The sequence below is a fragment of the Peromyscus maniculatus genome, chromosome 7, assembly GCF_049852395.1.
Source record: "Peromyscus maniculatus bairdii isolate BWxNUB_F1_BW_parent chromosome 7, HU_Pman_BW_mat_3.1, whole genome shotgun sequence".
Taxonomy (NCBI): Eukaryota; Metazoa; Chordata; class Mammalia; order Rodentia; family Cricetidae; genus Peromyscus; species Peromyscus maniculatus.
The window spans coordinates 71,212,793-71,235,592 of record NC_134858.1 but is presented as its reverse complement, the minus strand read 5'-3'; the positions used below and the strand labels follow the sequence as shown (position 1 = coordinate 71,235,592).

Here is a 22,800-nt window from a genome sequence, read left to right as displayed (position 1 = left end):
GTGAAGTGTCTACAAAGAGCTGGGAGTGGAACCTGGAACCTCCTGGATCTTCTCATAGAGTCCAGATCCCGTTTCTTATAACCCTCAAAGCTGCACAGAATTCAATCAGCATTAGTGGGAAAAGTAAATGAAAAGGCCACGGTGATATGAACAATACAAATTAGTAACTTGTTAGGGATCTTTGGTACAACAGGTTGTGGAAGTTAAGTGGGAACACCCTAAAACTGGGGGAAAACATCAAATGGAGATGAACTAGCCCTTGACCATGCTTATAGCTCTCGAACTGCAGAGGCGTGCTCAATAACCATGACAGTCAGGAACTCAGAACAGATGCAGGAATTCCACCAATAACTTTGACACCAATAACTCTGTTTACTTAAAAGATTTACTTAAGATATGGAGCTCAGAATAATTAGCTGATATTTTTAGTATACAATAGTTGTCATTGTGTCTATAAACCATGTAACTAGGACCTGAAGTTAAGACTAAAAAAGAACAAGGAAGACTGTACATTTTCATGTTACATATGTTCTCATTTTTTAAAGATAAGAACAGGACGTGGCTATTATGCTAGCCCTCAGTTCCCATATTTATAGGATATAGACAATAATAAGCCTTTAACATTTGGAAATAGTTGAAGACAATGCAAACCATGAAAACATTGGTTTGAAATTCAGTTCTTTCTCTACATAGTAAGTAAATCAGCCAAGATCACTTTGTTTAGACAAAGACTCCAGAGCAAGCAGGGAAGTGGGAAAGCCCCACCCAGAATGACCACACAAAAGGCTCTGTGTTGATGACATTAGCAGAGAGACACTTTGGCTGAGAATCCACTAATAAAAATGGATTGCTCCTGTGGCTGATTTTAAGATCACGTGTGGCTTTCTCTGCTTCGTCTTGATTTGGGAACAAGGGAAAATTTGCTGAGGTGCTTCAGGCACTGACTAGTCTGGCTCAGTTGCTACAGAAGCTGTGGTTTAGCTGTCTAGAGTGATTGCTGCCGACCATGGGTCAGAATTCTGTTGTATGAGGTCTAGACTTCAAGACTGACAGGTGTTTTATTTTAACTTGATTAGTTGAGAAGATCCCTCTTGCACAGCTTTTAGAGACAGAAGAGATAATGGACAGAAAGGGAGAGTTGGCATGTCTGCACAAGAGAAAAGCAAGAAGGCTGTTTCCACAGATGTCAAGACTATCAGAGGTTGCCTTGGAAATTGAAGGACACTCAATCTCCTCATCTTCAAGTCCAGTCTAAATGTAGACCCAGATAAATGCTCTTTTTCCTAGCCAATAAACTGCCCACCTTGGTCTTCACAAGGATCTTAGATGCCTGAGTGTCTGAAACTTCCTGTCCTATTTCTTAGCCAATTACAGAGTTCCTATTTTTAACCTGCAAAGTGCTGGGACTAAGATTTCTTTATCTCAGAAGTTTGTGGAGTTAAACAACCACCTTAGCATGAGAGAAGGTCGCAAACACATTATAAGACAGCTATATAGTGAATGGTTTTATATTTTCTCTTCCTATGTTTTTATTGCATATTGAAGCTTATTTCATTTTAAATATCCAGGTTCACTTCTATAACATTTTACTCCTTTCTCTGTCCAGGTCTTTCAGAGTCTATGCATAGATACAACTGTCTTGAACTACAGTCATGTCAGGCACCATTCCTTTACAGGACTCACCCACGCATGCACACACATAAGTACCCAAATCCTGTGTGTTGTAGACACATCAACTTTGTCTTACCTTAAGAGTCATGTCTATGCGTTCCAGAACCATTCACCTGATTTCTAGTCTTCCTTCCTGTTGCCAAACTAAATGCACTGGGGGGGCTGTGTTTTCACTTAAGTGAAAATAGTAATGAGGGGATGATTCATTGAAGCAAAGCTATGTTATATGTCTTGGTAAACATTCAAAAATAAACACACACAGCCATTTAGCACAGGATGACTGAACTTCTGGTCTCAACAGAAGACATGATGACAAGGTACAGAATAGACTGAACCATGTCACATCGAGTACACAATTTACATCAGTGTTCTTGAGCCACAAACTGAGGTTTCCAGATAACTCTGGACATAGCAAAATGATTTAGAAAAAGTAGTCATAGATGCCATCTATCTTACTTATTTGTACTCTTGAGTGGAAATTATGTCTCCCTTTACATTTTTTTGCCTAAATTTTAGCAAGTAAATGTAAAATAAGCACTCTAAGTAGGGTATTCAGTAAAAATAAATAATAAGGATCATTTACCTGCATGTTGGAAAGAATTTTATATATTGTAAATGAAATTTATATATAAGACATTTACCATTACTATCATACTACCTAACCTTAAAGTGAATTCAGACCGTCCCAGGCCACACTCTGCCTTCCAGAGCTGATCCTTAAAGAATTCAGATAGTGTGGAGAACTGAGAAGAAATTAAAGATGCTTTAAATAAAAGAAGAAAAAGATAGATTTACAAACATGAAGTTTACCTGATAAAGTTGTAGGCAGGATCAGAGTTACAGATGAAGCATGTAGCAGGTATTACTTGTAGAGTTTTCCATGGTTGGTTTTATAACCAGCTTTGAGTTTTAAACCTATTACCATCATGATTTTGAACAAAATATTTAGGCCTGATAAATATCCACCTGTTCCCCCCTCCAAAACACACACACACACACACACACACACCCCTTAATACATATAAGCTTGGATCTCTGTAGAAGAAGCCACATTAAAGGAATAGTTTCCTGAATGATTCTTAAGGTTGTAGGCTTGTAGCATTCCGAGGGAGGAGTGGCCTACATTCCAGAGCCAAATAAAAGGCTGATGGAAGCTAACCCTAAACAAATGTGAGATTAGGGTGAGGAGGCTGGCTGCTGACTCTATCCTACTCAATGAAGACAGGAAACCTGGACTCAATAGCTTGTTCTTTCCATGCTCTACACGTGTTTTCAGAATTGCTTCTCTGCTCCTCTGGTGGACAGGGCAGCCAGCACATGCCACTGAAGCCCTCCCATTGACCTTCTCTTTTGCCTGTTGCTTGCCATGTGAACAGAGTAAGAAGCAGGATGTTCCTCGGGAAGACCAGGGACCGACCACCAAGAACCTGGACTTCTGGCCACAGCTGATTACTCTGATGGTCACTATTATCGATGAGGATAAGACTGCCTACACCCCTGTCCTCAATCAGTAAGTACACTGGCTGTAGAAGTCGGCAGACTTCATTCTAACATTAAAAATGCATTGCCTAAATTTATGTGCTACCTATATCCTAATGACAGTGAAGACTTTTAAAAACTTAAACCATAGAAATGATTTTATTTTACTTTTATCAGTAAATGCCAATTCAGTGATAATAAACATCTTTTTCATTTAAATTCCAAAGAATATAGTTGTCTGGCTGTGGAGTCAGATATTTCCCAGGATTTGCTTTTTGTTTAATACAGAAGCTTTTCTCTTTTTTTTTAACCATCTTAACAATAACACAGATCCAGACTTACTGTGAAAAACTGGGTTATTATTTTTACTGCCTTTGCTGACCAACACAGTCTGAATCATAATTTATGTTTAATTTGATTATAATTGCAAATACAAGAAAAATAAAGTATTCTAGTTTCAGCCTTTTTTGCCTCATAACTATACATTTTTTATAAATTTTATTTTTAAATGGCTATTTGGTTTTATTTTATGTGTATGAGAGTTTTTGCCTGCATGTATGTATGTGCATCATGTGCATGCAGTGCCCATGGAGGCCAGAAGAGGGCATCAGATCCCCTGGAAGTGGAGTTAGTAGATGGTTGGAGGCCACTGTGTGGGTGCTGGGAACTAAACCCAGTTTCACTGAAAGAGCAGCAATTGCTCTTAACTGCTGAGCCATCTCTCCATGCCCCTGTTCATCTAGTGGTTTTAGCCCACTATACCCAATTAGAAATGTGACCTCATCCACTAGAGCTTGAGAAACACAATGGGCATATTCCTAAAGAAAACTAACTCTCCCTCCCCAAGCTGCTATCAACTGCAATAGTTCCTCAGCTAGGGATGGGGCCTTGGGAGCTCTTCCCTACTCATTGCTGGAATTTTTAACTGCTTTGCTGTCATGCAGGCCTACGTAAGTAGCCTCTACTACTGTGAGTTCATGTGCCACAGCCATGGCATGTCAACAAGATGGCATTTCAAAGTGTCCCTCCACATCCTCTGGCTCTTACCATCCCTCTGGTCCCTCTTCCATGATCCCTTAGCCTTGGTGCTTGTGGTTGGTATAGATGTTCATCTCTAGCTAAGCTCTCATGGTGACATTCTCTGCACTTGGACAGTAACACATCTCTGCACTAACCACTACCCTGCAGCAAGAAGCTTCTCTGACCAAGGTTGGGGGCAGCACAAGTCTATGGATAGAAACACAAACATCTAGAAGGCAATTGGCAACATGACCATGTAGACAAGTAACAGTAGGTTCTCCCCTAGGGTTCTAACCATGTTTATAATATCAGGCATGAAATCCCTCTTGTGGAGTAGACCTCAAATCCAATCAAGAGAGTCTTGCCACTGTTTCATTAGTGGACACTTCCTGCCTGGAAGGTCTGTATTATAGCACTCAGAGTCCAGTGCTGGATATGTCTATCCATGTTTTATTTCTCCCCTCACAGCCTGTATAGCATCTCCCAACACTGAAAAAACTAGCCAGCAGGAAGGGTTTCCTGGTCAGCTCAACATTTATTTCTTTGTGTTCTGCCACTAAAGTGTGTGATGTCTTCAATAACAGGGTCTTGCCATCTATTAATTATTCATCTCTCTCATGCCTCAGATGCCTCCTGTTTCTGAACAAAGCAACCTGATCTTTTATATGTAATAGCCAGAGTGTCTGCTCTCCTTTTACACCATTTCCTCTGTGTTCTCCAAACCTGGACCTTGTCCTCATCTTTTTTTCTTCCTAATGCCAGAAGATAATAAAAATTGCCAACTGTCAAGAATTGGCTTCTTCATTCTCTTCTGTTAGAATGCCAGTCTCATGGCCATAACTAGTCCTCATCTCAGCTCTCAATGTGGGTCTTCCATTTAGCTCCCATGCCACTTAGGGTTTTGTTTTATTTTGTTTTGTTTTTTTTGTTAATTTGATACAAGCTAGAGTTATCTGGGAAGAGGGAACCTCAGTTGAGAAAATCCCTCCATCAGGTTGGCCTGTAGGCAAGTCTGTAGGCGTTTTATTGATTAATTATTGCTGTGAGAGGACCCAGGTCACTGTGGGTATGCCCACCCTGAGCAGGTGGTCCTTGGTTGTACAAGAAAGCAGGCTGAGCCAGTTAGGGAAAGCAAGGCAGGGAACAGCATTCATTCTGCCATGGCTTCTACTTCAGTTCCTGCCTCAGCTTCCCTCAGTGATGAACTATGATCCTAATATGTCAGCTCAGTAAACCCTTTCCTCCCTAAGTTGATTTTGGTCATGGTATTTTATCAGAGCAATACAAAGCAAGCAGAGAACACACACACACACACACACACACACACACACACACACGCACGCACGCACGCACGCACGCATGCACACACGCACACCAGAGTATATATACAGTGAACATGTAATTTAGTTTTGTTCTCCATGAAGACTGTGTATCCAATGTCAGAAATGAATAAATTTTAAAACATTCACTATTTATAGTATATATATATATATAAATGTAGTATGTTCCTTTAATTTTTTTTCAGAGTGGGGGATGAACCAGTATACTCCTTTCAAGTCTTATATTCTAAAAGACTCCATTTGCTATAGTGGGAAAGCCTGAGTGTAAGCTGCTTTCATCCAGAAATGACATGTTGTTCTATTTTGAGAATAGTGTTCAGTGTGTTACAGCTTCTGGCTTCTGTGTTCACACATGGCTTTGCTAAATTACTGTTTACATTTAAAAACCATGATGAACATGGTCATGATATTAAGAAGTACAAATAACTACACAATAGAACATGTCTCCATCACTTCAATTTAATAGTCATTAAATTTTGTTACATTTTTTGCTTATATGCTCTTGAGTTTTCGTTTTCCAGCTGAATCACCTTCAGCTAATCTCAGACATGAAACAATTTCATTTTTCTGTATGTCAATACCACCTCTAGAAGTCATGGTCATTTGGGGACCACCAAAGCAGTGCATCACAGCCAGGAACAGCAGCATCAGCACCCAAGTCTTGCAGAAACCCTATCCTGTAGTCAACTGCTCCTGATTGTCTTATACAATGCCCTTTGGCAGTGGGGGGTAGGGGGGTGGGAGGGTAGTATGGTTTGTTACAGTCAGGACTCAAGTTAGGTCCATACATTATATATGGTCATCATAGGTCATTGTGTCTTTGATTCTGTTTAAGTGTTATTTTCGTTCTCTTTCACTTACATTATAGAGAAAACTACATGTCTCTCAGATATCAGCTGGTGCTAAAACTTCAGCTTACACATGTGACTGCCAGTTACACAGAGCATGGCCTGCTCCTCCTTAATGAGCATAGTTTTCTTCAGACATACTTCATACCTCACAGCAGAACTCCAAACTTAATGTGTTCTAATTTTATCTGCTATGACTAATGAATCCAAATTATCAAATTTGGCAGATTATGTTTTCCTGATTCCACTAAGATATTTGCGAGATAATAAATTGGTTTGTTAAATTGTTGTGCCTCCAAAGACTCAAGGTTTAAAACATTTATGCTCTGTATTAATTGCTACAAATTAAAAAGAGGAGGCAAACTGTAATGGAGGAATGGATTGCTTCCTTCATTAAACAGCCCTATTATAAATTATAAATTAAGTTAAACTGAGGCTTCACTGAAAGTGCAGAAGTGTCCTTATCATGAGTGAATTTAATTTGTATATAGGAATCTTCAGGTTAGACTAAGAAGAGTCACTTAAATACACATATATACATATATATATATATACATATATACATATATATATATAATGATGGACTATGAATATTTTATTACCATATAAGTTTATATTTAAGTTTTAAATTATACATAATAACTTCTACATAGTAAGGTTAGTGTTCTGGGTTCATTTCAGTTGCTTTGATAAAATACCCTGGCAGTAAGCAGCTGAGTGAAGAAAAGGATTTGTTTCCCCTTACAATTTCAGGTTATAGTCCCTGACAGTCAAGAAGTCAGGGTGGCTGAACTTCAAAGGCTGGTCACATCACATCCATAGCCAGGAGCAGAGAGAAGCGAATGTGTGTGTGCTCACTTGCTTGCTTGCTTGTGCTCAGCTTGATTTCCATACTATAATGAAACAGTTCAGGACCCCTATCTAGGGAATGGTGCTTCCCATTCTGGACTGGGTCTTTTCAGTTAAAACAGTCACTCATAGACCTGCCTAAAGGCCAACCCCATGCAGATGGTCCCTCACTGAGACTCTCCTCCAAGGTGATAATAGCTTGATTCAAGCCAATTACTAATGCCAATCCTCTTTCTTTCAGTCCTGTTTCTGTTACAGTTTGGGAACTGTTTCTAATTAGCATATGAATGGTTGGTATGTCATCTGGGAGTTCTGAAATCTTAAAATCTGTTTACTCCTGAGTACATAAATATTTCCTCTGCAATCCAGTTTATTGCCCTTAATTTTATTATCATCTTAGTTTTCCTGAAGACCAAAATGAATCAAATGTAAAAATAACTTCACTTCCTGTGATAACTGTTTTTCCAATTAAAAATCAATAGAAACTAATATTTTCCTTTATGTCTCATTTATGGCCAGGACTTTACTGCCGTCAGCAGCAAATGCTTGTTGACTGCCCATGATGAGCCAGTGAGCTTATGAAACCTTTAGGTATAAAATCTCACTGAACCCTCACAATGGCCCTGCCCTGGAGGAGCTCACATGTTACAACATTGTTATCACCCCATTTGACAAATGAGGCAATGAGTTTAAAGGGACCAGTGATTACTCTACTGGATAAATTAGTTAAGCAGCAGAGGAAAACTAAAATCTCTGTCTTTTGGGTCACACTGAGATTTAGCCACAGGATTTAACTGCTATTATTTGATAGAGGAAATAAGCCGGAAATATGTTAAACTGGAAATGTGTAGATTCTATCACTATCCCAAACTAAAGACAGAAGTAATCAACTGCAGAGTGTGTTGGAAGGAAAAGCTCTGCCTTTTAAATATCATTCCTTCAGTTCTGGAAATTCAGGTTGAACTGAGTTTTGGAAACTGTAAGCTTGAAGTTATCACAGGCTACACTTGTGCTCTTAAGGTTTCTTCAGGTATATCCCAGGAAATCTGCATGCATAGATGTGGTAGTAGTCGGTGGTATAGGAAGACTGTGTCTCTTTCTTCTGCTCTTCTGAGTTCTCCTCTGGGGTCCCTGCAAGAAGACAGGTTAACATGACAGAAGTGTATCAATGTAGTTACTGTGCATGTTATAGTACATGGAAGAATTCACAGGGAAGGACTGTGCAGTGGTTAGACCTGGATGTCTCCATGGTAAAGATGAAGAACAGAGTCATGGAGGGCTCCATTGAGCACAGTGAGAGCATCGTTGACTGTGGGGGACAGCAAGTTGTCTTCTTGGCTTCTGTGTCTACCGAGAAATGAGTGTCCCTTCTCTTGAAGTGTAGGGATGTCACCTCTCACCTGTCCCACGAGGGCTTTCCAACCAATTCCCAGAGCAGAGAAAGTCCTTCTTACATGACATTCCCCAAATTGTATTCACTTAAAGTATTTGATACAATAATGAAAGAGATAGCTCCGTACTTACTGCTCTTCTAGAAAACCTGGGTTCTATTCTCAGCACCCATTTCTGATGTTTCACAACTGCCTGGGACTCCAGATGCAGGGGATTTGACACCCCTTTTAGAGTCAACACACTGTCACACACAGAATGCATTTACACACACACACACACACACACACACACACACACACACACACACACTTACAAGCATACACAGACATGTATTGAAAAAGTATTCAATACAGCAAGGTATCATATTTGGGTATAGTATGTCGCAAATCCAAGAGAAATGTTTTGTAATTCTAGACAAAAACTGAGAAAGGGACGGTGTTATTCACAGTAGTGTTGAAGCCTAAAGGTAATATCGTGAAACGATGCTAGATAAATTAAAGCCTGTGTCAAGAGGAAATCATGGAATTACACATTTCAGAGATTACCACTAGCAGTTTTGTCTTTTCTCCTTAATATCTGCTCATTATTCCACTGTATCATGTAATGTGAGGGTGGTGGAGCCAGTAGACAGGCGTCCAGGGTGCAGAGCAGAGAAGGGTACAGTGTGGCAGCTCAGATGCTTGCCCTGTGTAAGAAGCAAAGCCCTTTAGAGAAAGGGGAAGCAGTCATGACACATGCTTACACAATTCATTATAGCTTGTAGTCTGAAACAATGTATTTTACCATCATTTTAATTTAAATGTCTTGGAATGTTGATAGAGTATGCATTTCTTTTCCTGTGTTGTTAGGGTTTTTTTTTTTTTTCTGTGTCTTTTTTAAGGTATATTTTGTCTTTAATGATGAGAGTGTACATGTGAGTGCCTGAAGAGGGTGTTACATTCGCTGGAGCTGGAGATACAGGTGGTTGGGAGCCACCTGATTTAGGTACTTTAGCTCAACTCTGGTCCTCAAGAGCAATGGTTGCTCTTAACTGCTGAGCCTTCTCTCCAGTCTTGGGTTTGTTGTTGTTGTTTGTTTGTTTTGGGTTTTGTGCTTTCTGGGGTTTTTTTCTTTTTAAATTATTTGCTAATTATTCAAGTAATTGAATCATCTGACTCAGACCACTTCTTTTCATATTGCTATTGCTAGCTTATTTATTTTTTAGACTGTGTGTATTTTTCCAGTGTGGCTCTATCGTGACTGGTGATTTCATTTGCACTGGAATTTGCCAGGTTGAAGATTCAACAGTGTCTGTCAGCTCCCTTAAGCCAATTTTTTTAAGATTGGAACTAAGCTGGTTCACATTGTTTTAACTCCAGCTCCTAGGGATCTAGCATCATCTTCTGGCCTCTGTGGACACCTGTACACACATGATGTACATACACACATATAGATACACACAGATATATAATTAAAAATAAATCTTTAAAATCTATGGAATTCAGTTTTTTATCGGAGATTCTTGAAGTGATGTATATGAGAAATATTAATTTGTAGTTTCATTTTTTTCCTTTTTTGTTCAGGCATTATGACCTGATATGTTCTTACTTAAGTTCTGATTAAAAATAATGGAAATAAATTAAATATAATTATCCATTATCTCCCCCCTGAGCCTAAAACACTCATTATACCACTTATAGTTTTGCTTCTGCCTATTTGAAGCATAAAAATTAATATAACACAAACTGAGTGGTATCAGCATCTATGCACAAATGAAACCTTTTAAAATAATTTGTCTATGATTATTTTTATATTGATAAAATATATTGAAGGCTGAGAACTAGTTGTGTGTGTGTGTTGATTTTTTATTATAAGAGTTCTAAGTTTAAATTTTGGTAAATAAACCTATAAATGTTTGTGTTTAAATATGAGTGGATATTACGAGACAAGTTGATGTGTGTCTTTCAGTCAGGGGTATTGATGAAGTATACTGTTCTTTGTGTTGAAAGTGTGATTAGAATAATTGCATATGTGTTGTCTTACTCGAGGTCTTAGCAGCATCATATGTACTTAGGTAATGCTTCCTAGATTCAACAAGATTAATTTACAGGGTTAATCTTTTTAGATTTGTATTAAAAAACAAATCTATATGCTTTGACATATCTGTGTGTCTACATGTACATCGTGTGTGTGTGTGTGTGTGTGTGTGTGTGTGTGTGTGTGTGTGTGTGTGGTGGGTCTCTCTGGTATTATGTGGTGTCTGTTGTTTGGTTTCATTTGATCTACCCTCAAGATGGATGCTTAGAAGACATTATTTAGTATTACAGATGGAACTGTCATGACCCAAACACATCACAGAGACATCCCAGGGAATCCCTAGGCTCTGCCTCTTTGGTGCCAATAAAATAATATCTATGTCACCACTCTGTGTTCTTTTTAGATTATACTACCTCAGCTTATTAAAGTCAGTAGGAAGGAAATGCATAAATAAAAGTATACATAAGTGTATATGAACCATGTAATAACAACTGTGGTTACGGGTGAAATGAGGCATTTGGGCTTTCAGGGATATTGTTATTTTTGATACGCTAGTATGATGTGTGTTTTGTTTTAGGTTTCCTCAAGAACTAAACATGGGAAAGATAAGTGCCGAAATCATGTGGTCTCTCTTTGCCCTCGATATGAAATATGCTCTAGAGGGTAAGTCCAAACATTCATCTCTATTTCCTAAAATAAGTGTAAAGTAAAATAATATGGATTATTGTGCTAAGCTTAGTTATAAAGCATACTACCAAATGGTAGAAGATGAAGGTCACAAAGTATTTAAAAGTCCTGAAGAACACGTTTGGCACCAGACAGCCCAAGTTGCAATGTCATGTTATGTGTTCCACCTGTAGAGATGTGCAGAGGCAAAAATGGTCTGTGGAAATTTTTCCCCCAAGGGGAACCACACCTGAGGATGGGAGAACAGTATTGTTCCAGCTATTTGTCTCCATAGACTTGAACGTAGTCCCTATAGATGGATGTGGTTAAAGTGTGGCCAGCACTCACACAGAGTCAATAGAAAGCCTTTTCACCGTGAGCTCCACTCTGAGCAAGAGCAAATCAAACAGTGGAGGGCCAGAGAAACACAGCCTTAGGTTAACTATGTCTAAAAAGGTTGTTTGAGCATCCATCTACACATAAAGGTCATGATGGGCCCATCAACCACACAGCCATGTTGAACACAAAGCCTAGTAGAAGCCTTCTTAAGACATAGTAGGCAGGTGTATAGTGAGCCTAAGCCGGGACACAGTGATTTCCACCCCAGTCAGTGTGAGGTGGCACAAAAGGACATTAGCCACAGTCCCTTTCTTGGGCAAGACTGTGAAAGAAAGTTACAAGCACTGCTGTAACTGCTGTGGAGAGGACAGAGCGAGAGCCAAGGCAGCCTGGGGATGACTCTTCTCAATCAGACTTGAGGTATAGACACCACAACGTTCAAGGAGCTGTCGGCAAGGAGCATTTCCTTCACAAAGACCTGAATAAGAAAGAGAAACAAATAATCCTGAGGTAAAGGACAAAACAGAGATAGAATCAACACAAGATACATTTGAGAAAAAGAAAAGTCAGCGCCTAGCAGGAGGTAAGTTTGGACAGACTGGTGGAGATGGGTTTCCAGGGCGCAGAGACTTGACTGTACTAAGAGGAATGGCAAGAGCTTGTCTTATTCGGATGTACAGCTTAGGAAAGTATTCAATTGTTTTGTAAGATTGACTGACATGGTAGGAGCAACTCAGAGTCTATGTTCCTTGAACCTCTGCTTTTCAGCTTTGCTAAAACGTAAATGTGATGCCTTCGAAAAGAATGATGCATGATGGCTTATAATTTGGTTTTCTAGTCAATTGGGACCTTCCACCCACAACCAGAAAGCTTTATCTAATCTTTAAAATCATGCCAGTGCTGCTCACAGGTATAGACTCCTTAGTATGAATGAGTTCTTTGTTTTCTAACATACTATGACCCATCCCGTTCCCGCATCCTCCAGTCACATGCTTTCCAACCCTCTGACTTGACTCTTGGTGGTCTGAAAACACTCATAAAAAATGTGTCTACAGCAGCAACCAGCAGTCTACCAAGCAACTAAAACTCCCCAGGCAGCCTCTACTTCCATGAGCCTAATTCTTGCACCCTCCAGCCCTCCTTGAGCTCCCTTTGGACATCTAAATGTTAGAGTCAGCAATAGAATTCTCAGTCCCTTCTGTCCAAACCTGCAGCTGCTTCTCCATACTTCCTGTTGTAGATCTTGGCACAGCATTGATCTAATGACCTAAGGCAATCAAGTCACTGATCCTTCATGTCCTCATCATGACCAAAGCTCATTCTCTGTTATGGCTGCTCTCATGCCCGGGCTTCTCATCCTACTAGCCTTCTCATACAACCATGCAAGATGCTTCTAGTGTTACACCTCAGATGAGACTTCCTACAACTCAGTAGTATATCTATATGATCTATAATGAACTATGGAAATTACTCGATAACTTCTTAAGGCCATCTTAATTTAATGGCGTAATAGAAATAGTATAAAGGACATACCTATCTTGGAGGCATGCTGATAATTATGTTTACCTCTCCTTACCTGTACAACCAGAGGATCACATTGGCTCAAAGGAATGGGTAGTGGGGAAAAGTAGTTCCACCTGCACTCCAGAGGAATTGATGAGTTAGGTCCATTTCAAGGTGACACTGACTGCCAGTGTGTCCCCATGTGTGCTAGTATAGAGACTTGCTGAAATACATTTGGTTATTAACCTTATTACATACCCTTCATTATCAGCTTGACAAACCCTAGAGTCAGCTGAAAGAAGAAGCCTCTGATGAGGAATTATCTGCATCAAACTGACCTGTGAGCATGTCTGTGGAGGATTGTCTCAATCACAAATTGAAGTAGGAGGACCTAGCCCACTGTGGGAGGCACTATCCCTAGGCCAGTGGTTCTGGGCTATATAAGAAAATTAGCTGAGTATGAGCCTGTGAATGAGCTAGCAAGCAGTGTTCCTTCTTGGTTTCTACTTTCAAGATGCTGCCATGACTTCCCTCAGTGATGGACTGTTCTGTGGAAGTATAAGCTGAATAAATAATTTCCTCCTCTCAGTTGCTTTCCATCAGTGTTTTACCACAACAGAAAGGAAATTAGAGCAATTATCTTTACTTAAAAAGAAGTACCAATCCCGGTGTAGTGACCCACTCCTTTAATCACAGCACTCAGGAGGCAGACACAGACAGATCTTTGTGAGTTCAAGTCCAGCTTAGTCTACATAGTGAGTTCTAGGACAGCCAGGGCTATGTAGTGAGAACCCATCTCAATAAAACAAAAAAAAATGCCAGTTTTAGACAGTATAATTAGTAAATATAATATGAATCCAAAAATATAAAACCTAATCTTTGAGATAGTTAAATTAGAAATGCTACAAGTAAAACTTTCTTTAGCTTTGATCAGAAGCTTATTAATCATCGGTTTATAATTTCATACTCAGTCCAAAAGAAGTAACCCTAAATTCTGAGATTCTATCATCAAAAAGTAGCCCAAGATCAATCAATCAATTAATATTTTATGATTTTCATAGCCAGTGGGAATAAGAATCTTCTGAGCAAGAATTTTTGTTAATTTGACTTTCAAAAAATAGATATAGTTCACCTATCATATAATCTACCCACTTAGAGTATATATAATTCAGTAGTTCCTGCTATTTTACATTTGTAAACATTTTCAGGAAGCACATGTAGTAACATAAGGGGATAATTTAGAGTATGTATCTTCTATTAGACAGGGCTTTATGTTGTATTCAGAAAACCTTAGTAGAAACTAGTATATGCATTTGTGTGAGAGAAGTTCTAAAAAGGACAGCCTTGAACAAAGAACCCCAAGGATAAAGCCAGAGTCCTTCACCATTGCATCTGAGCACTCGAGGGAGGCAATGAAAGATTGGAAAGTCGAGGCACAAAATGCTGAAAGCTTAATCACTTCCTAGCATATGAGTTTGGGCAATTAGCACACAAACTCTAATCACTAACTTCTTTTCTAGGAAATGCTTGGTAATAATAGATTAGTGGTTGCTGTAAAAATAAAATAATAAGTGTGTGTGTGTGTGTGTGTGTGTGTGTGTGTGTGTGTGTGTGTGTGTGTACCCACATGCATGTGAGGGGTGCCCCAAGAGGCCAAAAGAGGGCATCAGATTCCCAGTAGCTAGAGTTATAAGTAGCTTTGAGCTGCCCATTGTATGTGCTGAGAACTGAACCCAAGTCCTCTGGAAGAGCAACAGATGTTGAACCCTCTCTCCAGCCTTAAAATGAGTCTTTAAATACCTTGCAAGCTCACAAGCATGGTGCTTAGGGAAGGAGAATATTTCAATCACCATATAAGGGATGAAAGACTCCCCAGAATTTCCCAGGGTCTGTCAGGAGTCAGTTACAGTGGAGGATGTTACAGATCTATAACAATCTGGCACTCTCTCTCCCCTTTTCTCATTTCAACCTAATAAGTGTCTTCAAGAAACATCTTCATCTCCTTATTTCATTGCATGAATAACAATTACTAGAGAAAACCGAGGACCAAGAGCATCTCAAGAATTCAAGGTATATACTTAAAGACAGTTCCCCAGGCAGGCTCTTTTGCATGTTGTTATTCTGCCTGCTTGCCTCATAAAACATTGTTAAAATTAATTGACTGTGGAGCACTGCTTCAAGCCACTGACCTAGACAGGCTGTGTTGTTCTTACATAATTTGCCTTGTGGTCAAAGTGTCTGAGTATGACTCGTGAGCAGCTCAGATGGCATCAGGTTGACAAAACAGAGCTGGCTAGGACCTAAGGACTGGATGCTTTGGGGAACAGATTTTTGTCCTTACTACACGAACTCATCAGCTTCTAATTAAAAGATAAAACAACTTTATTCCTGTCTTTGCTCAGCCTGTTTGAGGCAATGCATTTTGTGTTCCCAGTTGGCATAAATCACCTTTCAAATTCAATATGCAATAATGATGTAATTGATGCAGATGTAATACTTGTTGAGTGGAGCCTTGTTGTCAGAAGACTCTTGTTGTCCTGACAAAACACTAGACTTAAGCAACATGAGAGAGGAATGGTTTAACTTGACTCATACTCCAAAGGATTCAGGCCATCATGGTGGGTAAGCATGACAGAGCAGAGTACTCACATCATGACTTCCAGGAAGCAGAGAGAGAGAATGAGGAGTTGTTGGTCTTGCCTGTTGCTTAATACTCCCTGAAGAAACCCTCAAGAGCACAACCAGAGGTATACCTCCCTAATCCCTGCCTCTGTTTCAATCTGGTCAGCCAAGGTTAAGCTTCTCATGAAAACATGAGGAAAAAAATACAGGAAGAGAAAGGTGTTCAGATCGGATGTCTGACCTCATGCTGGAATGCAGTTGGTCTACAGGGTTCCTTCCAAATATCTTCGGAGACAGCAGAGTCAGGCCAAGTTTGAATCTGGGGCACTACTACTCTCTGTTGGGTGCATTTTGTTAAATGTACCAAACCTCAGTTTCCACATTTGCATACTGACTGAAATCCTATATAAAGTGTTGAAAATGAAGCAACAGGCAAGCTTGGGAGAGAGGGGAAGAGGTGCCCAGCAGTTAGTAAGTACTCAACAAATGTTTATTGATAACCATTATGGTTTGCTAAGCAAGAATTAGACATCTGAATGCCTAGATATTCATGTTAGTGAAATGTCTGACCAGACAGAAAATCAATGGACATTGTGTTTGTCATTGTATTAATTAAACTTGGCTGCCTGGAGTTCTTAAACCTGGCTGCTTCCTATGTGTTGTAACACAGACCTGTGTCTTCAGAGTTGTTAAGCAGCAACTTTTTCAAGATCCTAAGATAGGAGTCAGGCATTCAGGGTGAGGTGTTGGGGGGACAGATGTTAGAGTTCAAATGTTAGGGACCAGGTGTTAGGGGGCCAGACACTGAGTGTCAGACATTAGTGGTCAGGATGAGGTGTTAGGGCCAGATGTTAGAGAAGGTCTACAGAATTCAAGTAGTTTCTAAATAACACTTATATGAAAGACTGCTTAGGATTCCTGAAAACATTGATTCTGAAAGAGATCGTGGCTGAGCTTCAAGTTGTATTGGGAAGTACATCCATACTTGATAGTAACAAGGGTAAGGAACAAATTCTGATGTTTCTTCCAAATTCACCACATTCTCTGATCAGTGCCGGAGCTAGGAGCTGAAAGAAGTCATGCCCATGGCCTTGATCCTCCATACTGGGGGGTGGGGAGGAGGCCACTGAAAAGAAATCAGTTTGTCTAAGAACTATTTTATTAAATTGGCCTGGGCAGGGAATAAATTTTTTAATTACAGTGCACAAGACACAATCAACTTTTCACCTGGCCTGAGTCTCCTTGATCAAGGTTGTTTACTTTCAGTCTGTGCAGGAAGCATGTGAGAATCTCATGTTTTAGGGTGAATATACTTGGGCTAGGAGGGGCTCTTCTTCATCTCTGTGTCATGAGGTGGTACTGAGGGGCTGGGCAGCAGTGGTCCTCAACAGTGCAGATGGAAGTAAAAGCTGAGTTTTACCATTGTATGTCTTAATTACCAGTGATGATTGTCAATTCCTTAGGCATCCATTGGACATTACAGGTTGTTGAGGCTTCTCAAACTGCCAGTTCTGTTTTTCAGCATCATATGTAGCTGTTTCCATTAACACATATGCACACCTTCCAAGGACAGTCTTCCTTCAGATTATAACCAGTTGCATAGTCAATACTTTGCAAAGGTCTTACTCCCCTCTCATCTATTTTGGCTGATTTCTGGGAGAAGGTTCCTCTCCAAACACTGTTACCACCATGATTATCGATTGTCCCAAATATAGATCTCAGGTCACTTTAAAGAACTTAAGTGTATTGCTGTTGGCCTTGTGACCACAAAGGTAATGACGTTAGAAAGGCATGGTCTGCCTTTGTATTAGAAAGAGTGTCTGTCATGCTGCCCCATAAGTTTTCCTTGCTTCTCCTCCAATAATCTCAGACCTGGTCTACCTCATGTTAGTAATTTCACAGCCTCTATCACTCTGGTTTAGTTGCTCATCCTTAGGATAACCACCTAATACACAACAACCCATTCTACATTAGCAGGAATCATGTGGAACATATGGTAAAACTCTCCCTTTATGACATGAAGCCAAATTGCAACTATCAAACAGATATCACGGGCTAGCCAATAAAATCCACTGTCAGGTGATATGGTCTCAAAATTTGGAAACATCTATTAACTTCTCTGTGGTAGGAGTGCAGAGATGGCTCTGTGGTTAAGAGCAATCGCTGCTCTAGCAGAAGACCAAAGTTGGATTCCCAGCACCCACATCAGGCAGCTCACAAGCACCTGTAACTCCAGATCCAGAAGCTCTGATGCCTTATTCTGGCTTCTGCAGACACTTGCATTCACATTCATAGACATGCACATATATCCAAAAATAAAAATAAAATCCTTCATTTAAAAATAAATCCCCCAATATCACTTGATGGTAAACTAAGGATCCATGAGAGTGGGTATTGAAACCCAAGCAGATCACTGTCTTGAGGCCTCCTGCTTTCGCTGGTTTCCATGTTCCTTCCTCCCCACCCCCCACCCCCACCCCACCCCACCCTTCTTTAGTGCCCTTCCTTCAGCACCTGGAAAACTCAGGACCTCCCAGACATGAAGCTATGGAACATTGTGATCCAGAAGAATTGAAATACAAATTAAGTAGGGCAAATACTTGAATTACAGCTGAGAAGTAGAAATAGCAATGGACCCTACCACACCATGAGTGAGCAGAAAATGTCTATGTGGAAATAAACATAAAAGAAACCAAAAGGGTAACTGTAATTGATGCTGTCGCCTGCCCTCGGTTTCTTCCTTCCTAAACATATCTTTTTAGAATGAGAGAGACTTGTTTCATCCTTGTTCCTAAGGAAATCATCAGGATTAACTCGATTGGCCTGCACTTGGGAGGACAGACCTTTCACAGAGTAAATCCACTTCACAGTTTCCTCCTCTGAAAGTTGTATCCTCCCTCCTGCTTCCTGGCCCTCCTTGTCATTAAATCAAAACTTCTTGCTTTTTTCCTGGAGTAGGCAGGCAGGATAAACAATGTGTGTGATTAATTTAGTGACTGTCAATGGAGATGTTTGGCCTTCAGGTCACAGGAAAGCAAAACAGAGGTCCAGGAGGACCTGCAATGCTGCTGTCTATCTGAACCTTTACCTGGCCACCATTCACCTTATTAACTAGTTCAGCAAAAGATAATTAAATTATTATGACCCACATGATATCAGAGTAAGTACATAATTAACCCATTTTCTCTGGGTCCAAAGAAAAGATAATAAAAAAGCAAAAACAAGACTAAGCTGATATCTCAGACTATGAATGTCTCTCTCAATAGTAGTATAAGCAAATCCTTTTGTTGAGCATCCCCCTTGTATTCTAAAATTATGCAGTGGCCCATGAATCTGCTTTCCACATTGTTGAGTTTATCAGAATCCCAAGCAACTAGAAATGAGTTTCTAGAACCCCTGTGAGCTCTTCTATAGACCTGACATGTCCCACATTGTCTGTTCAGATACTTTTCTTTGTGGTCTGGTCAATATCTAAAAAGTGCATGAAGGTCTTGATGGGTGTTTCCCTTCTGCCTCTCAGGCTTTAACAAGACAGTCCTAGCTATAGCTCATGCACTCTGTGTCTACTTGGTTTTGAAAGGAAGAGCAATAAATACCAACAGTGCAGAGTTTTGTCTAATTTTGTATCCTGGTCCCTTGTACTCCACAAAAACACTGAGTTTTCTGGAATTTTCCATTTGAGATGTTATTTGAACTTAAATCCCAGAGCTGGAGAGATGACTTAGCAGTGAAGAACATTTGCTACAGGATGCAGAGATCCATAGCCAAACATTAGGCAGAGCTTGAGGAACCCCACAGAAGAGGGGGAGGAACAATGATAGGAGCCAGAGAGGTTGAGGACACCATGAGAATGCAAACCACATAATCAACTAACAAGGGCTCATAAGGGCTCAAAAACTGATACAAAAACCACAGAGCCTGTATGGGTCTGAGCTAGGTCCTCTACATATATGTTGTGGTTATGTAGCTTAGTGTTCTTGTGGAATGTCTAACAGTGGGGATGGGGATGTCTCTGACTCTTTTGCCTGTTCTTGGGACCCTTTTCCTCCTAGTGGGTTGCTTTTTTCCAGCCTTGATATGAGGGTTTATGCCTAGTCTTGTTGTCACTTGTTATGCTGTGTTCAGTTGATATCTTAGGGGAGGCCTTTTCTTATCTGAAGGGAAATGGAAGAGGAGTGGATCTGGGGGAGAAGGGAAGTGAGGGAAGGAACTGGGAGGAGTGGAAGGAGGAAATCGCAGTTGGAATGTAATGTATGAGAGAGAGAGAAAGAGAGAGGGAGTTGTGTATGTACATATGAACACTTGTTGCTCTTGCAAAAAACCTAAGTTTGCTTCCCAGCACCTATATCAGGCAACTCATAGCTCCCTATAACTTCAGTTCCAGAGGATCTAACTCCCTCTTCTGGCCTCCAGGGGCACTGTGTGCTCATGGCCCATATATAGACAAGCAAGCAAAAACTATGTCTGCACACATACAAATTAATTAATTGGTTAATTTTTATAAAAAAGCATTTAAATTATGTGGTAACTCAAATTTCCCTCTTGAAGTGGTCACTGCTGGAGGGCCACCACCTTCCTTTGTCTTTCACATGTTAAGAACCCGGGACACTTCAAGGCAAGGAGCTAGGCTCTCTTACTCTGTCCCTTATACAGCTGACCTACTTTACTAACTAACCAGCTCACTAGTTATGCTAATTGATATTCATTGTCAACTTGATGTGATTTAGGATCATCATGAAAATGCACCTCCTTTAGGTGGCTTTGGTCAAGCATTTTGTCACAGCAATAAACAAAGCCACTGACATGCTGGCTTATCATCTTAGTGGGATCATCTCTTCAAAAAGAACAAGCTGAACAGATGGCTTCCACACCACCAAAATTGTAAATGAGAAACTCTCCACTCAGACTGCTGAAAAGCTTAACGAGAGTACATCAGTCACCGATCATGTGACCTTTTATCCCACAGCACATAAATATGGATGGTCACTGTCACTTCTGTAGGATCAGAGCTCCTGCTTAGGATCTTGGGAGTTATAATCAAGATCCCATCCAGGGCTATCTGCTACATGGCTGACAAACTAGAGGATGCTGTAGGTGGTCAAGCCATCTGGCTGTTGACAGAGACCTCAGTTCTCAGCAGGAACCTCACCTAAACTGCTGGACTGTCATTGAGTCTCAGCAGCTAGCTGATCCCAGCTGCCATGCTAGACTAGACATGACATGGGTGGAAAGCTGCACCTCACCACTTCTGCAGTACTTTATTGGTTACACAGTTCAGTGGTCCATGTGGGAGAGAATGCTAAGTTGTCTGACATTACATTTGTTCCGTGAATTCCTCCTACATTTCCAGTGTCTCTAGAACCACACAAATTACTTCTCTTCTACCTCCAAAATGTAACAGCTCCTCCCCTTCCCTTCCCCTCCATTCCCTCCAGCCAGCTCCAGCCACAACCCCTCCACTTTGCTGTCTCAAGAAGCCCTGAGTAATTAGCACATTTCCATTCTTGCTGTTCTGTAACTCATTAGCTACTAGTGTGCAGATTGACAGCCATCAATTTAAATGAGCTCAGTCTAGTACCACTTCCTGTTTTCTTGCACAGGCAGGATTAGAACTCCTGTGTAGCCTAAGATGGGTTTGAACTCTGCCTCGGCCTTCTGGGTGCTTGGCTTACAGGCTCTTCCCACCATGTACAGCCCTGCCGCCTCCTCTGCAGCTGGCTTTTTCTCCCTGGGTTCCCTGCATGGAGTGTTCCTGCACGGAGATGCCATCTTTCTTTGGAGTCTGAACCCTTAAAGCATTTATAAGAATGAAGTGAGACAGTCTCAGGGTCCTTGAGGATTTTTACAGTCGATACACCCTTGCCATAATCCAAATTTAGATTTCCATCTTTGTGGACAGAAATCTGTTCCCATCAGCCATCATGCCGTCTTGCCATGCCAGCGGTAGTGTAGACTTTGAATAGGTGAACCTTGTGGTGTGTAAATTGTAGCTTAATGCAGTTGTTATAAAAAGTAATTTGGCAATAGAATTTTATACAAATCTTTTTTTAACTGTTAAGATTAAGAGAAGAATGGAAGAAATTCTGGGAATAACAGTTTAAAGCATGATTGTTTTATCAACCTCCATAGTCCCTGTGTCTTATGTAGTGAGTACAGTAACAGGAGCAGTAGAGTAGTCACCGTCATCATCATCATTATTATGAGACAGGGTCTCATGTGGTCCAGGCTAGACTCAAATTCGCTATACAGTTGAAGATGACCTTGAACTTCTGATCCTCCTACCTTCATCCCCTGAGCACTAGGATTACAGACATGTTCTACCATACCTGGTTTATTCAGGGCTAGAGATTGAACCCAGAGCTTCATGTATGGTAGGCAAGTGATCTACCAACTAAGGTACATTCCCAACCAAATGATCCTTCCTTTATCATTTTATCCATTATTTCTTCATACCATAACAGATAATTATTTTTCATGATCTATAGAAGGCAACTCGCTGTAAAGAAACTATGGCACCTGGAATACATTTATGATTAAAATGTTAGCTATACCTGGTTAGCTATTGCTTTTATCACTTTTCTTTATCATATTCACTCATACTTAGCATCATACTGATGATAGATAACTTCAATTATTAACCAATACTAGTATTTTTAAACATTTACTTGCCTTTTAATTATTGTTTGTAATTTAATTCTACCCAGATTACATTTTTACTTATGTATTTTGCATGTGTGTGTGCCGAGGCACATGTATGGAGGTCAGAGGACGACTTGCAGGAGTTGGTTCCTTCTTTCTACCAGGTGGCTTCTGAGACTGAACCCGGGTCATCAGGCTTGGCAATGAGCACCCTTACTCACTGAGCCATCTCGCCAGCCCTGATTTTCATCCACTGGTTCTCATTCTTTGTCTCTATGGAAGTCAACACTGAGACTTTAAAGACAGTGTAGCAACAGTATGGCTATTCCATCCTTCCTTTAATTGATTCCTAGTCACCTAAAGAGATAGGTGTTGAATCACCCCAGGAATTCAAGAGTGAAAGTGTCATGTCCTTC

At 40.3% G+C, this 22,800-nt stretch overlaps 1 protein-coding gene across 1 annotated transcript in view; it reads left to right on the top strand.

Moving 5' to 3' along the window:
• Unc13c (unc-13 homolog C) overlaps positions 1-22,800 on the top strand; it is a 447,691-nt gene that overhangs the window by 295,846 nt on the left and 129,045 nt on the right. The window contains exons 17-18 of the mRNA XM_076576687.1: positions 3,048-3,181; positions 11,193-11,278. Coding sequence (XP_076432802.1) covers positions 3,048-3,181; positions 11,193-11,278 — 220 coding nt within the window. The remainder of the gene's footprint in view (positions 1-3,047; positions 3,182-11,192; positions 11,279-22,800) is intronic.